The sequence below is a fragment of the Oncorhynchus mykiss genome, chromosome 6, assembly GCF_057628025.1.
Source record: "Oncorhynchus mykiss isolate SJ-2025 chromosome 6, ASM5762802v1, whole genome shotgun sequence".
NCBI lineage: Eukaryota > Metazoa > Chordata > Actinopteri > Salmoniformes > Salmonidae > Oncorhynchus > Oncorhynchus mykiss.
The window spans coordinates 48,346,579-48,363,406 of record NC_143027.1 but is presented as its reverse complement, the minus strand read 5'-3'; the positions used below and the strand labels follow the sequence as shown (position 1 = coordinate 48,363,406).

The window sequence follows — 16,828 nt, the reverse complement described above, 5'->3', positions numbered from 1 at the left end:
ACAGAGTAACAGGTCATTGTAGTTATGAGTGTAAGGGATTGGAGGATTTCACTGTGGGTCAATGCAGAGCTAAGCATGAAGGATTTTTGTGGCGTGACATAAAACCAGAAACCACAGCACAGAGGATACCTCTGAGGGTCATAATGGCTGGTCCCATTAAACCTGGGGGAGGAGGAGTTTGAGCAGACCTCAGAGGACAGGAGCTGTCATGGTGTTAAGGACAGTAGATGAATCACCACACTTTTTTGCTCTTGTTCTCTGTGTGTGTGTGTGTGTGTGTGTGTGTGTGTGTGTGTGTGTGTGTCTGTGTGTGTGTGTCTGACAGAGGTAGAACGTGATGAAATACAGAATTGTGCGTTCGTTTGTTGTAGCTTTTTATTATTGTAATAGATCATTTTCATCCCTAACTTTTTAAGAATGAGGCAAGATGAAGTCAAAATTCTCAAACAAGAAACATGGTTGACTGTTTCCCTTCAGTCGATTTCTCATTCTCTTGTAAAATAGCAATGATGCAAGCGCTCTGATCTAGAAGCCAGTGAAAGCGAGAGGTTTTACAGCTAGTTTGTTCAGCTCAGGAAGGCCCCACGGCAGCACTTTGGAGTGTAGCATTGTGTTTTGATATCCTCATCTCCTTTGACAGTGTCTCCCGCATTCCGACAGAGCAGATAAAGCAGTACTGGGTAGAGCTGGTGGGGCTTTCAGAGTCAGTTTCATCTTTCTGTTCAGGCACAGGGCTGGCATCCTATGATCTGTTTATCTCAGGAGTGCCTGATTTACCTCTGAACGGTGTCAAATGTGAGAGAAAGTGGGATCCGGGTGTTCTTTTACCATTGTATGGATGTCTCCCTTTGACGAAGAAAAGCCTTGCCAATGAGAACCTTATTCCAGTCAGAGAGATATTATCAATATTTGTGTTGACAATGCTTCAGTCAGGATAGCATCACGGCTGGGGATTTGTTGTCATCTGTCTGAGACGGAGATACTGGTTGAGCAGAATACATTTAGAGGTACATTGGGAAAGAAAATCCTGCATGTATGAAAAATCCCACCCTGTGGGTGTCACAACGTCTGCGGAAGTCGAAGCCTCTCCTTGTTCGGGCGGTGGTTGGCGATCGACGTCACCGGTCTTTTTGCCATCATTGATCCATTTTTCATTTTCCATTGGTTTTATCTTGTCTTACTACACACCTGGTTTCAATCCCATTCATTACCTATTGTGTATTTAACCGTCTGTTTTCCCTCATGTCTTTGTCAGAGATTGTTTTATGTTCAGGGATTCGTGTTTTGTATTTGGTGCGCGACGGGTCCTTGTACCCACTTTGTTTCATTGTATTTCATGGTTTTGGAGTTATGTGTTTTAAGTTATTAAACTACTCCATTCCACCAAGTTTTAATTATCCTGCGCCTGACTTCCCTGCCACCTATACACACAACTGTGATAGAATCTCTGACCAAAATGAAGTCAGCAGGAGAAGGTACCCCAGCCGTGGAGGTAGAGGAGCGCGTCATGGAACATACGGCGATGATTTCCAAACTGAGCGCAGCCATGGATCGCGTTGTCCAGAATATGGACCGCTGGGAGACACAGGGAGTTTTTCCAGTGCCTCTACCAGCACAACCGGGGTCTACCCTGAACACCCCTTTCCCACCTGAACCTAGCAGGATCCATCTATCCATACCACAGGGATACGACGGAGATTCTGCCGGATGCCAGGGTTTCCTCCTAAAACTAAGCATGTACCTGGCCACGGTCCACCCAGCTCCATCGGACCGTGAGAAGAGTTTCGCCCTCGTCTCGTGCCTCACCGAGAAAGCCCTGGAGTGGGCCAGCGCTGTGTGTGGAGGGGGAGATGAGGCATTGGACGATTTTGAGGAGTTCACCTGCTGTTTCCGGACAGTATTCGACCACCCACCCGAGGGCAGAGCGGCGGGTGAGCGCCTCTACCATCTGAGGCAGGAGATGAGGAGCCCACAGAAGTTTGCGCTGGAGTTTAGGACCCTGGCTGCCGGCGCTGGATGGAGCAACAGGGCCCTGATCGACCATTACCGCTGTAGTCTACGTGAGGACCTCCGTCGGGAGCTGGTCTGCAGAGACACCACCCTCACCTTCGACCAGCTGGTGGACCTGTCCATCCGGCTGGACAACCTGCTGGCTACTCGCGGACGTCCAGATCGGGGTCTGGTTGTTCCATCCTCCCGCACACCCTCTCCGATACCCATGTAGCTGGGTGGTGCGGAGCGCAGGGAGACCGGAGGGGGTTCTCTCTCGTGCACCATATGTGGCCGCAGAGGTCACACTGCTGGTCGGTGCCGGGTTGGTTCCTCTGGGAATCGAGGTAGCAGGCAGGGCAATCTGGCGTCACCCCAGGTGAGTAGGCACCATTCTCATCCAGAGCCCTCTGTTTTACATATCTTTATCTCTGTTATTTTTTCTGAATTTTCCCCGCGTTCCCAGCATAAGGTGCTAGTAGATTCAGGCGCGGCTGGGAATTTCCTTAATAAAGGATTAGCTCATAGTTTAGGGATCCCCATTGTTCCTGTGCATATGCCTTTCCCCGTTCATGCCTTAGATAGTCGACCATTAGGGTCAGGGTTTATCAGGGAGGCAACCGCTCCTTTGAGTATGGTAACGCAGGGGGGTCACAGGGAAAAGATGAGTCTTTTTCTTATTGAATCTCCTGCGTATTCCGTGGTGCTGGGCCTACCCTGGTTAGCTTGTCATAACCCCACTGTTTCTTGGCCACAGAGGGCTCTCATGGGGTGGTCGAGAGAGTGCTCAGGTAGGTGTTTAGGGGTTTCCGTTGGTGCTACTACGGTGGAAAGTCCAGACCAGGTCTCCACAGTGCGCATTCCCCCAGAAACAGGCCGATTTGGCTCTCACCTTCTGTAAAAAGAAGGCGACTCAATTACCACCCCATCGACGGGGGGATTGTGCGATAGATCTCCTGGTTGACGCTGCACTTCCCAGGAGTCACGTGTATCCCCTGTCGCAAGCGGAGACGGTGGCTATGGAGACATATGTCTCCGAATCCCTGCGTCAGGGGTACATTTCATTCCATTTCACCTGTCTCCTTGAGTTTCTTGTTTGTGAAGAAGAAGGATAGAGGTTTGTGCCCGTGGATTGATTATCGAGGTCTCAATAAAATCACAGTGAGGTATAGTTACCCGCTACCTCTTATTGCTATGGCGATTGAGTCAATGCACAGGGCTCGCTTCTTCAATAAACTGGATCTCAGGAGTGCGTACACTCTGGTGTGTATTCGGAAGGGAGACGAGCGTAAGACGGCATTTAGTACCACCTCAGGGCATTATGAGTACCTCGTCATGCCGTATGGGTTGCAGCCGTGCGTAATTAGCCGACTCCCACCAAGGTAAAGGAGGTGCATTGACTTTTAGAGTTTGCCAACTACTACCGGAGGTTTATCCGGGGCGCCAAACAATGAACATGCACCTGTAGAATGGTCGTTAAGACACTAACAGCTTACAGATGGTAGGCAATTCAGGTCACAATTATGAAAACTTAGGACACTAAAGAGGCCTTTCTACTGACTCTGAAAATCACCAAAAGAAAGATGCCCAGGGTCCCTGCTCATCTGCGTGAACATGCCTTAGGCATGCTGCAAGGAGTTATGAGGACTGAAGATGTGGCCAGGGCAATAAATTGCAATGTTCGTAGTGTGAGACGCCGAAGACAGCGCTACAGGGAGACAGGACGGACAGCTGATGGTCCTCGCAGTGGCAGACCACGTGTAACACCTGCACAGACCACGTGTAACAACACCCGCATCGGTACATGCGAACATCACACCTGCAGGACAGGTACAGGATGGCAACAACAACTGCCCGAGTTACACCAGGAAAGCACAATCCCTCCATCAGTGCTCAGACTGAATAGACTGAATAATAGGCTGAGAGAGGCTGGACTGGGGGCTTGTAGGCCTGTTGTAAAGGCAGGTCCTCACCAGACATCACCGGCAACAACGTCACCTCTGGGCACAAACCCACCGTCGCTGGACCAGACAGGACTGGCAAAAAGTGTTCTTCACTGACGAGTCGCGGTTTTGTCTCACCAGGGGTGATGGTCGGATTTGCGTTTATCGTCGAAAGATGGAGCGTTAGAGGCCTGTACTCTGCAGCGGGATCGATTTGAGTTGGAGGGTCCGTCATGGGCTGGGGCGGTGTGTCACAGCATCATTGGACTGAGCTTGTTGTCATTGCAGGCAATCTCAATGCTGTGCGTTACAGGGAAGACATCCTCCTCCCTCATGTGGTACCCTTCCTGCAGGCTCATCCTGACATGACCCTGCAGCATGACAATGCCACCACGCACAGAACGAGCAGTATGGCTGATTTCCCACAAGACAGGAATGTCAGTGTTTCGCCATGGCCAGCAAAGAGCCCGGATCTCAATCCCATTGAGCATGTCTAGGACCTGTTGGATCGGATGGAGAGGACAGGGCCATTCCCCCCTAGAAATGTCTGGGATCTTGCAGGTGCCTTGGTGGAAGAGTGGGGTAACATCTCACAGGAATATCTGGCAAGTCTGGTGCAGTCCATGAGGAGGAGATGCACTGCAGTACTTAATGCTGCTGGTGGCCACACCAGATACTGACTGTTACTTTTGATTTTGCCCTTCGCCTTTCGTTCAGGGACACATTATTCAATTTCTGTTCGTCACATATCTGTGGAACTTGTTCAGTTTGTCTCAGTTTTTGAATCTTATGTTCATACAAATATTTACACGTGTTACGTTTGCTGAAAATAATTGCAGTTGACAGTGAGCGGACATACATACACACACACACACACACACACACACACACACACACACACACAAAGCCTACCACACACTACGCCGCCAGGGACTCAAATCCTGCAGTGCCAGACGTGTCCCCCTGCTTAAGCCAGTACATGTCCAGGCCCGTCTGAAGTTTGCTAGAGAGCATTTGGATGATCCACAAGAAGATTGGGAGAATGTCATATGGTCAGATGAAACCAAAATATAACTTTTTGGTAAAAACTCAACTCGTCGTGTTTGGAGGACAAAGAATGCTGAGTTGCATCCAAAGAACACCATACCTACTGTGAAGCATGGGGGTGGAAACATCATGCTTTGGGGCTGTTTTTCTGCAAATGGACCAGGACGAGTGCTCCGTGTAAAGGAGAGAATGAATGGGGCCATGTATCGTGAGATTTTGAGTGAAAACCTCCTTCCATCAGCAAGGGCATTGAAGATGAAACGTTGCTGGGTCTTTCAGTATGACAATGATCCCAAACACACCGCCCGGGCAACGAAGGAGTGGCTTCGTAAGAAGCATTTCAAGGTCCTGGAGTGGCCTAGCCAGTCTCCAGATCTCAACCCCATAGAAAATCTTTGGAGGGAGTTGAAAGTCCGTGTTGCCCAGCAACAGCCCCAAAACATCACTGCTACGGAGGAGGTCTGCATGGAGGAATGGGCCAAAATACCAGCAACAGTGTGTGAAAACCTTGTGAAGACTTACAGAAAACGTTTGACCTCTGTCAATGCCAACAAAGGGTATATAACAAAGTATTGAGATAAACTTTTGTTATTGACCAAATACTTTTTTTCCACGATAATTTCAAATAAATTCATAAAAAATCCTACAATGTGATTTTCTGGATTTTTTTTCTCATTTTTCTCATTTCGTTCAGGGACACATTATTCAATTTTTGTTCGTCACATATCTGTGGAACTTATTCAGTTTGTCTCAGTTTTTGAATCTTATGTTCGTACAAATATTTACACGTGTTACGTTTGCTGAAAATAATTGCAGTTGACAGTGAGAGGACATACATACACACACACACACACACACACACACACACACACACATACACTGCTCAAAAAAATAAAGGGAACACTTAAACAACACAATGTAACTCCAAGTCAATCACACTTCTGTGAAATCAAACTGTCCACTTAGGAAGCAACACTGATTGACAATACATTTCACATGCTGTTGTACAAATGGAATAGACAACACGTGGAAATTATAGGCAATTAGCAAGACACCCCCAATAAAGGAGTGGTTCTGCAGGTGGGGACCACAGACCACTTCTCAGTTCCTATGCTTCCTGGCTGATGTTTTGGTCACTTTTGAATGCTGGCGGTGCTTTCACTCTAGTGGTAGCATGAGACGGAGTCTACAACCCACACAAGTGGCTCAGGTAGTGCAGCTCATCCAGGATGGAAAAATCAATGCGAGCTGTGGCAAGAAGGTTTGCTGTGTCTGTCAGCGTAGTGTCCAGAGCATGGATGCGCTACCAGGAGACAGGCCAGTACATCAGGAGACGTGGAGGAGGCCGTAGGAGGGCAACAACCCAGCAGCAGGATCGCTACCACCGCCTTTGTGCAAGGAGGAGCACTGCCAGAGCCCTGCAAATTGACCTCCAGCAGGCCACAAATGTGCATGTGTCTGCTCAAGCGGTCAGAAACAGACTCCATGAGGGTGGTATGAGGGCCCGATGTCCACAGGTGGGGGTTGTGCTTACAGCCCAACACCGTGCAGGACGTTTGGCATTTGCCAGAGAACACCAAGATTGGCAAATTCGCCACTGGCGCCCTGTGCTCTTCACAGATGAAAGCAGGTTCACACTGAGCACGTGACAGACGTGACAGAGTCTGGAGACACCGTGGAGAACGTTCTGCTGCCTGCAACATCCTCCAGCATGACCGGTTTGGCGGTGGGTCAGTCAGGGTGTGGGGTGGCATTTCTTTGGGGGAGGGGGGGGGCGCACAGCCCTCCATGTAAGGTAACCTGACTGCCATTAGGTACCGAGATGAGATCCTCAGACCTCTTGTGAGACCATATGCTGGTGCGGTTGGCCCTGGGTTCCTCCTAATGCAAGACAATGCTAGACCTCATGTGGCTGGAGTGTGTCAGCAGTTCCTGCAAGCGGAAGGCATTGATGCTATGGACTGGCCCGCCCGTTCCCCAGACCTGAATCCAATTGAGCACATCTGGGACATCACAGACTGTCCAGGAGTTGGCGGATGCTTTAGTCCAGGACTGGGAGGAGATCCCTCAGGAGACCATCTGCCACCTCATCAGGAGCATGCCCAGGCGTTGTAGGGAGGTCATACAGGCACACTACTGAGCCTCATTTTGACTTATTTTAAGGACATTACATCAAAGTTGGATCAGCCTGTAGTGTGGTTTTCCACTTTAATTTTGAGTGTGACTCCAAATCCAGACCTCCATGGGTTGATAAATTTGATTTCCATTGATAATTTTTGTGTGATTTTGTTGTCAGCACATTCAACTATGTAAAGAAAAAAGTATTTCATAAGAATATTTCATTCATTCAGATCTAGGATGTGTTATTTTAGTGATCCCTTTCTTTTTTTGAGCAGTGTACATACATACATACATACATACATAAATTATGGTGGAAAATAAGTATTTGGTCACCTACAAACAAGCAAGATTTCTGGCTTTCACAGACCTGTAACTTCTTCTTTAAGAGGCTCCTCTGTCCTCCACTCGTTACCTGTATTAATGTTTGTATTAATGTTTGAACTTGTTATCAGTATAAAAGACACCTGTCCACAATCTCAAACAGTCACATTCCAAACTCCACTATGGCCAAGACCAAAGAGCTGTCAAAGGACACCAGAAACAAAATTGTAGACCTGCACCAGGCTGGGAAGAGTGAATCTGCAATAGGTAAGCAGCTTGGTTTGAAGAAATGGAAGGCATACAAAACCACTGATAATCTCTCTCGATCTGGGGCTCCACGCAAGATCTCACCCCGTGGGGTCAAAATGATCACAAGAACGGTGAGCAAAAATTCCAGAACCTCACGGGGGGACCTAGTGAATGACCTGCAGAGAGCTGGGACCAAAGTTCTGAATTGTCAGAGCAAAAACCAAGCCATGAGGTCGAAGGAATTGTCCAGAGCTCAGAGACATGATTGTGTCAAGACACAGATCTGGTGAAGGGTACCAAAACGTTTCTGCAATATTGAAGGTCCCCAAGGACACAGTGGCCCCCATCATTCTTAAACGGAAGAAGTCTGGAACCACCAAGACTCTTCCTAGAGCTGGCCGCCAGGCCAAACTGAGCAATCGGGGGAGAAGGGCAGTGCAGTGGAGTATCTTCAACAGCCATAGGCCCAGGGATTTCACATCACATTCCATGATGCAATGCAGAATATGGCTTCACACAGAACAATCACCAAACCCATAAGATAACACTTAGCACAGCCAAACATCATGTATCACATGAAGAGGCATGTGTGTTCTCCAGACGTGATACCTTGTCATGGACCTGCTGTTTCGATCTTCGCTCTCTCTCTCCCTCTCCCCCACCTCTCTCTCTCCCTCTACCACACCTTTTGTCTCGACCTCTGAATGTTCGGCTATGAAAAGCCAACTGACAATTACTCCGGAGGTGCTGACCTGTTGCACCCTCTGTAACCACATTATTTTGTTGACTCTGCTGGTCATCTATGAAGAATGTTTGAACTACAGTACTTGAAGAACGATCTGGCCTTACGATCTGGCCATGTACACTTATAATCTCCACCGGCACAGCCAGAAGAGGACTAGCCACCCCTCAGAGCCTGGTTCCTCTCTAGGTTTCTTCCTAGGTTCCTGTTTTTCTAGAGAGTTTTTCCTAGCCACCGTGCTTCTAAATCTGCATTGCATGCTATTTGAGGTTTTAAGCTGGGTGTCGGAATAAGCATTTTGTGACATCTGCTGATGTAAAAAGGGCTTTATAAATAAATTGTACTGATTGATTGATGATTGATTGTATGAAATGGAGTAGCATATATCCATCATGTAAAATGAACATTGAGCACTGTCTCCATGGAGTATAGCACTGCAGCCTTAGGCAATGTATATTTACGTGGTTCATAACATTATCACATGCATGGCAACCTGTGAAATAGATCAACAGATGATGTTTTATCTCCTCTCAAGGTCTGTTGATTTACAGTATCTCAGAATCAGGAACTGTCATATCCCATGTGATATGTCAAAACAAGTTGATACATGGTGCATTGGGTTTGTATTTATTGTGGATCCCCTTTAGCTGCAGCAGTTACTCTTCATGGTGTCCAGTAAAATGAAGGCAGTTATATAATTGTAAAAACATTCCCGATACATTCACAAGAGATTTCACAAAATCCATGTTCCTTTTTGATTTCGGGGTAGGCTGTCAACAGCAAGTACTGTGACACTATGATAAGTCAACAATACCTCTAGGCATATCTGACGTCATGTATTTGATATCTTTATGTGAAGGTTCATGTCCATATTGACATCAGTTCATTGTGTTTGAGGACGGTTCACTGACCAGTTTCCAACGGATACGATTAGACTAGTTTAACAGTTACAGAACAGCTACAGTTGCAGTATCAGAGGCGCAGAGCCTTAATTAACGGGCTACACATAATGGCTGACGACAGCCAGGTAAGGTTCATTTTAGCCTACGTTTAATGAGCTTTACAGTTGTCCTAATCCCATCTTGTTCTAATGGCAAGTCTGCCTTAAGTGCAGAAACTATGGTTGATATTAGAAAATAAGTATGATTGGAAGTTTAGGCAAGTAATTCCAATTGGGGAATTGTTGTGGGATGTTAGCATTCGTGCCATGGAGGATTGTGCAGGCCGGCAGGTTGCTACAGGATCCTAGTATCATGTATGTTATAGGGATCAGATCTGGCTGACTTTTTCACCTGAACTGCTCATTGGCTGTCCATAATGAGCCCAGCGAGCAGGATGTGTAGCTGGGCTCTGCAATAATTAGCTCCCAGAGCAATTACAAATAACTATTCTTGTTTTAAAAGCGTCATTACAACTAGCAACATGACGGTCAGTCACCTCTAAGCAGGACTCAGTAGAAACGCTATGTGTTGGATTTGTCCATGTCTCGCTAAATTAACCTAGCTACCATAACAGCCGTGGAGAATTTATACTACAGTTTTAAGGGATCTCTCTGAAGGTTTTAGATGATACAGTGGTGCTTCGTCCTCTGGATGAAGAACCATACATCTCGGCTTGGCTTCATTGCATTATTATTTGGGGAACGTTGACATGCCATTTGTGTTGACGGATGGATGAAAATAATGTAATTATAGTATCGTTATACATAGGCTAGCAGGAAAATCCGCATGAGATATCCATAGAACTGAGCCCTGCTCCATTTCAGCACCATGCCGTGGTCTCAGGTGCTGCCCAGACTCGAAACATTTCAGCACCATGGCACTGTCCCCTGACGCCAAGAAACGTGTCAGCTCTGTGCAGCGGAACGTCTTTGATTTGAAATTATTCTGCAAGTGGTTATAATTTATTGCACGTCCTAGTTTTGCAGCTTTACAACCTCAGAATTATAGCTAATGGATGGCAGCGAGTTACGTTTTTGTATATGGTGATGAATGACGATGCATGATAAACCATAAATTAAACGCAAAAACGTGCACTTAGACATATTTTCGTTTAGCAAAACTTTGACAAGCTTTGATTTGTTTTCTAATGAAATTGACAATTCATATAGATATTAGACTTAGGCCTAATTGTGACATCATGTGTGTATGACATCTTTGAAGAATGCTCTGGCTTCAGCCAATCGGAATCGAGTATTCAACAATGCTTTGGCATAATTCAAGGACGTTCATATTCACTTCAGTTGTCTGCCGATGGTTCACTGACGTTTTTTCAAAGGAGGTATTAGTATTTCCTCTAAACAGCCTACAACAATAAGCTACTCATTATGTCAGATGACAGCAAGGTATGGTTCATTTGCCTATTGTGAGTTTAGAGGAGAAATTACTAACAATATCACTAACACAGCAATAGGTCTCACTGGTTTGATCCATGGCCTGAAATCTGACCACTATTGCCGTTTTGTTTAAAATAGGAGCGAATAAGTTGTTTCATAAAGTCACTGATATTGACCTCTTATTTATCCACCAGAGCGTGAAATGGGAGGATCCCCCGGATGACCAAAATAAAGTCGTGGAGAACATGAAGGATGAAACAGAGACACATGAGACCAACAAGAAAAGGACAGGAGGCAAGGTAAGAAATATGCTGTCCTTTACACATGCTCTGCCTACTTAGGCACAGATCTAGGATTAGTTTACTATCACTAAATCCTAGCCTTAAAGCATTAGGAGGAGACGCTACACTGACCTTAGATCTGCTATTAGACCTATAATCTGTTGTCATGTAGGCTAAACGTAAGTCCAGTGGCGGTGCCAAGAAGACTTCCGTGGAGGAGGACAGCAGCATTGGTGCAGGTCCGAGATTACTTCATGTTGGGTGCAGGTTGTGTTCAAATTCATCAGCACCGATCTGAGTAGATAGTATCTATATAGGTGAAAGCAATATAGTGGAGGCCCGCAGAGAGATGTGCTTTTACCTGTCCAGTGCAATCAAATCCCTAAAGGTGAAGGAAATTAGGGATCAAGTTCAGATTCAACTTTAGATTTCTCTTTGCGGTTTCCCAGAGTCTTCTCAGACACCCGGGTGTGGTTTCCGGGAAAGGGGATCTATCATTGAGCAGCTGGAGAAGGAGGCTCAGAGGACTCTAATGCCTTCTCTCAAGATTGGGACATGCTGTGCCCCAATCCTCCTCTCCTTCCTGAGGAGTCTAACTGATGAGCAAGTCCCATGTCTTTTTCCAACCTCACATACAACAACTCTGAATTTATAGTCATAGTGCACCTTCTACCCACAAATGGGATTTCAAACACTACACTTAACCCTAACATCACTGTAACCACACACCTAACTCTTCCTGTAAATCAAGAACAAAATATCTCATGGACTTGCTAATTGCTTAAATAAAAACACGTTTATTTTCCCTGACATGGCTATCTAGTGACTCCACTAACTCAACACCAGTGTGCAGGTAAAATATGTTTCCTTTCTTTTCTTTTCTCTAGCCAATGGAGAGTGATTCAGCAGGGCATGAAAAATAATGTAAGTCTCTCCACATAAGGTTCTGGTCAAAAGTTGTGCGCTATATAGGGAATGGTGTCATGGAATTGCTTGATTGAAAAAAACATGACTCTGTTTGTTGGCCATAGCTCACATTCGAGCAGCTCTCCATGCTGTGTCTGAAGATTGTTAAAGTCGTGACCCAGACAGCCCTCCGCATTCTCCTACCAGCACTAGCTCGTATCATGGGGGTGAACCTGAGGAGTGGGGCAACCTCCCCAGAATCCCAGTGCTCTCTGACAGGGTCTGAGGATTCCTTAGGCGGTCTGGATGAGAGAGAGAAAAGGCTACTGATCAGTGAGATGAACTACTGGACTAAGGAGAGGAGGAGGAATGGCAGTGCAGGATGCCGCCAAAAATCCACTCACAGGACCTCATCACCATGCTGTTCGCCTAAGAGGTATGTTCACAGCAATATTTCAACATAATAATTGCAAGACCTGATCCATACTTATCATAAATTATTAACTTGGAATTCACACCTTGTAGTTTTAAGTTCTGGTCAGAAATGTTGCCACTGGGGGGGGGGGGGGGGGGGGGGGGTCCAGGTGAAAGTCATTTTTAACTGGGTAAGCCATGAAGTCATCTATGAATAAATAGATCAGGTACATGCCTTTCAGATATAATCATATTCTGATGTCGTATAAACATAAAAATCAGGCAAAAAATCGTGTCAGTTGGCTTTAGGCTTCTAGAACTACGGTGGTATGAGAAGTAATCCATCATTGCTCTAATTTGGTTTTCAGGCTCACTAATGACCCAGATTAGATACAGTTGGTTACATTTGCATGGCTTAAGTGGTGATTGTGTGTTTATCTTCAAGGTCCCAGACCTCATTGCAGAGCTTGCCTGCAACTAGAGAGGCTCCCCTCATGGAGGAGCCTCTGAAGGCTCTTTTTGGGGTAACGGAAGAGAGCCTTCTGATATCCCTGGTTGAGGGTCACTCCAACCCCACCTCCTCCAGCTCCTCCGAGTTGAGCTGTGCTATCGTGGGGGAGGTGGTACACCAGCTTAACTCTGGCCTCTCAGTGGCCATTCAGGCCAGCCCGGGGAGTTGCCCCCCTATGGACAGTCAGGACATAGCAGCAGGCAAGGAGGTCATTCGGGTAGCCTCGGTTCAGATCCTGGCCGAGCTACAGAGCCAAACATCTGAGCCAGAGTGGGTAGGGTTTATCGAGCCCCTCATGGACCCTGTGACCGATGATGTGCTGGAGGCCATTGTCGGCACAATGGACAAAATGGCACAGGACTTCAACATCCTATTGGATCTGGCCAAGAAGATGACAATCTTGGGGTCTAAATTTCTGACCAATCTTCAATGTGACCTAGATGTTGAGTGTCCATCTGGGAAGGAAGGGACCACTCACTTTCTCAAAGAGACTGGATCCTCTACCAGTGTGGTGGCCAGAAAGATTCAGACCCTCTCTAGCCCCGACTTTCAGTCTAAAGCCCTGAAGGCGGTGAGCACCATCCTTACAAGGAAAGTCAGCAGCTCTTCTGGCATGGCTCCTTCCTCTAGGCCTTCTAGTGCTGCTCCTAGCCTTACTGAAGCCCCGCTGAATACCAGCTGCACAGCCCTGACATCTGTAACCTCCACTGCCACAGTGATTGTTAAGGCATTTGTGGGAGGCATGGAGACGATAGCATCATTTGAAGACACATGTGAAGCAGTTGATTGGCCAGTTCCTGTAAATGACCACAAAACAGGGTCTTCACAGAAGATAACCTTCTCTCTAGCCGGCACACTCTATGGCCGTATACGAGCAAAGCTGAGGGACCTTTTAACTCTAGCCGCTCGAGAAGAAGGTGTGGCAAAGGATGCTTCTCTTCGGGAGTCTTCAGACACCCTGGAAAAGGCAACTGTTTCAACTGTTGAGGTCCAGTTACCCAGCACCGAACACAGTAGAGTTCCCAGAGAGAGCCAACCAATACCAGCTCTCTGTCTCTCCAATCTGGATACCAGTACTCAAGAAGTTCTTAGCAGTGTTTTTTCCATCTACAAGTCAGAGTTATCAAAAGTGGAGAGTAAATCCTTAGCCGTTGTCAGTTCATCTGATGAGTCCCTAGAGGCTTGTTGGTTTGTTGATGGTGTCCTATCAAAGCTTGATGACTATACTATTTCCCAGTCACCCTCACCCAATGAAGACTTGAGCGTGAGTACTCAGTATTCTCAACTGAGCTCAGAAGAGAGTGTGATTCTGACAGAGTCCTCAACTAGTCTGATTCAGAGCATTAAGAAGCTCTCTAGCAATGACTTTCAGACTCAGGCAGAAGAGGCAGTGAGTAAAGTGCTGATGAGATCCAGTCATTCCTTTATCACACAGATCAGCCATACTGGTCTTCAGAAAAGTCTGCAGGCTGGCTTATCATCTAGCTCACCATCAGAGATCCATGTCCTTTCAGAATCCATGTCCTCCATGTCCTCTCAGAATACAGCCTCTGGATTAGTGGAAACCTTTGTCAAAGGAATGGTGACTATTTTCCAGAAAAATGAGTCCACTGACACTGTGCTACTGGAAAGAAGTGGGAGAGTTTCACAGTGCTCCCACGGGGGCTCCCAACTGGATTATACTGAATTGAGTGTTAAAATATCAGAGGAGAAGCTTTGGTCAACAGCTAAGAACATCTGCGTCAGTATGAAGAACACACTTAAGGATTTCTTCACAGGGCTGAAGCCATCCGAATCCGAAAGGACAGAAATGGCTTCTTCCAAAGAGACCCTTGGGGAAATCCTGGTTGCTATCCAGAGTGAAATCTCAAACTTCGGGCGAATGAAGGATTCCAGGGAGCTCCTTCAGATCAATGATATGGTAGGAACTATGCTGAAGGAGATTGAGAAAAGTGAGGATGACAGTGAACAAGTCTGCCAAGACATCCCTCGAGCCTGTTCATCTTTATCCACTTCTTTAAATGGTCGTAGTTCCTTGTCCAGCTCTTCAAAGGGTCCTAGGTCAGAGTGTGAGTTAGAGATCAACCTCCCTGGCACTCCCATCCCTGACGAAGTGCCTTTTGATCTGACCTGCCCCATCGTCAGGAGCTCCTGCATCGACACCAGGGACTCTAAAATGCCAGAGATTTCTACAAGTGACCTAAAGACAAAGATGATGGCACACACAGATGAACCCCTGCATCGTAACAGTCCAATGACTGACAGCAGCCGACCACCGAGTGCTAAAGTCTCTTTTCGATCCTCCTCTCCGTATTTTACCAGCAAGGGAACCTCTTTGGTACCAAAGGGAGAGGGGATTGACATTGAAGAGAAGGAGGTGTGTATCCCCAGCAGCTCTGGCCATCTGAGGGAGCTCTTAATCATCCCGGACATCAGCAGTGCCACTGCATTCCCACTGCAGTACTTGATGGACTCCAGCAAAGATGATGGCATCTGTTTTGTCACCATACTGGTGATAAGGTTGCTATCGGAGATCAGACCCTCAGCCCTAGGTGGACCCTCCCAACAGGCAGCAGATCTGACAGAAACATCTCAGCAACTCATCAGACAAGTCCTGTCTGAGTTCTGTGCTGCATCCAGATTATCCAGGACACAGGCATATTCCCAGAACCTGAACATCCAAAGGGTGTTCAGAGGTGTACATAAAAACCTCATGGAGGAGTTTGGCTCTTATTACACCCTGCAAGCAGCTATGTCCTCCCAGGACCCTGCATTTGACAGAGTCCTGGTAAAGTCCTTGACCCAGCAGCTGGTACAGGGATGCAAGGAGGCGTCAAGACCAGCTTCTGCTGCAACAAACGCATCAGACCAGGCTGAGAGGGGGGCTGAGCAGAAAGCAAGAAGGAGCTTCCTTTGCTTTTCAATGACCAAACTCAGGATCAACTTCAAGGTATAGCAGGGAGTTAGCATTTGTTTTTTGTTCCAGTTAGGTGCTGATGTTATCGATGTGGCTATGATAAGACAAATACATGAAATAAATATTTTTTATTCACCACTAAATTGTTGCCTTGGATTCAGAAGTGTTCCATTTATTTATTCTCTGTACCATTTTCTTTACCTTTCTTTGTTAGCGTTCCAAGAGAGGAAACAAAAAGGACTGCCATTCAGTCCAGGACCAGACTGAGATTCCCTCTACTGATGGACATTGCATAGGTAAGGATGTTTTAGAGCTCTGCTATAGCTTGTAGTTTTGTTTAGGTGTGTGTTAGAAACATAGGAATGCCTACCAAACTCATAGCGCTGTTATTTTTCAACGTTACTATACTGCATCTCTCTCTCTCTCTCTCTCTCTCTCTCTCTCTTACCCCATCCATTTCTCTTGTGTTTCTAGCTCCAGTTGGAGAGGTTTCTCCCTCCATATCTCAGCGTGTCAAAAAACGATCCTTGATTGTCAGGGTCTTTTCAGCAATGATGAAGCCATTCTGGCGCTTCACCAAGAAGAACCTGTAACCTGTTACGCTGCATGAAGAACTACTTTTGTAACAGCAAGACTTTTGACAAGAGGAATTTCTGCATGTCTAACCTTTCAAAGTCTATTTGATCAAATAAATGCCAATGATTTTACAAGAATTTCAAGTGTTTTGGAAGATTGATAATACTGAAGCAGATTTTCTCAGAGAAATGCACTAGTTCCCCCTTGGTTACACATTTATTGTTCAGCTTTTGAGTTGGCAGGACATAGGGCGTCAGGTAGCCTTGTGGTTAGAGCATTGGGCCAGTAACCGAAAGGTTGCTAGGTCAGATCCCTGAGCTGGCCATGTAAAAATATGTCGTTCTGTTCCTGAACAAGGTAGTTAACCCACTGTTCCTAAGCTGTCATTGTAAATAAGAAAAACACATAGAGGAGAATTAGCTATCTGCAGCTAGATCAACCCTCTGAGATGCTTTCTATATTTTTTTTCTATATTT

At 46.4% G+C, this 16,828-nt stretch overlaps 1 protein-coding gene across 1 annotated transcript; it reads left to right on the top strand.

Annotated features, from left to right (window-relative positions):
- Positions 1-1,456: 1,456 nt before the first annotated feature.
- On the top strand, positions 1,457-16,369 carry LOC118965033 (uncharacterized). The gene is made up of 10 exons (XM_090239435.1): positions 1,457-1,772; positions 1,899-2,005; positions 10,942-11,046; positions 11,201-11,267; positions 11,478-11,631; positions 11,916-11,952; positions 12,060-12,370; positions 12,794-15,809; positions 15,991-16,072; positions 16,251-16,369. Exons 1-10 carry the CDS (start codon positions 1,457-1,459, stop codon positions 16,367-16,369), a joined length of 4,314 nt encoding a protein of 1,437 aa, XP_090095561.1.
- The last annotated feature ends 459 nt before the right edge of the window (positions 16,370-16,828 follow it).

Coding starts and splice junctions, on each gene's coding strand:
- LOC118965033 (XM_090239435.1), top strand. CDS start 1,457: ATGAAGTCAGCAGGAGAAGGTACCCCAGCCGTGGAGGTAGAGGAGCGC. Junction 2,006..10,941: donor TGGAGTTTAGGACCCTGGCT/GCCGGCGCTGGA, acceptor TTTATCCACCAG/AGCGTGAAATGGGAGGATCC. Junction 12,371..12,793: donor CCATGCTGTTCGCCTAAGAG/GTATGTTCACAG, acceptor TTTATCTTCAAG/GTCCCAGACCTCATTGCAGA.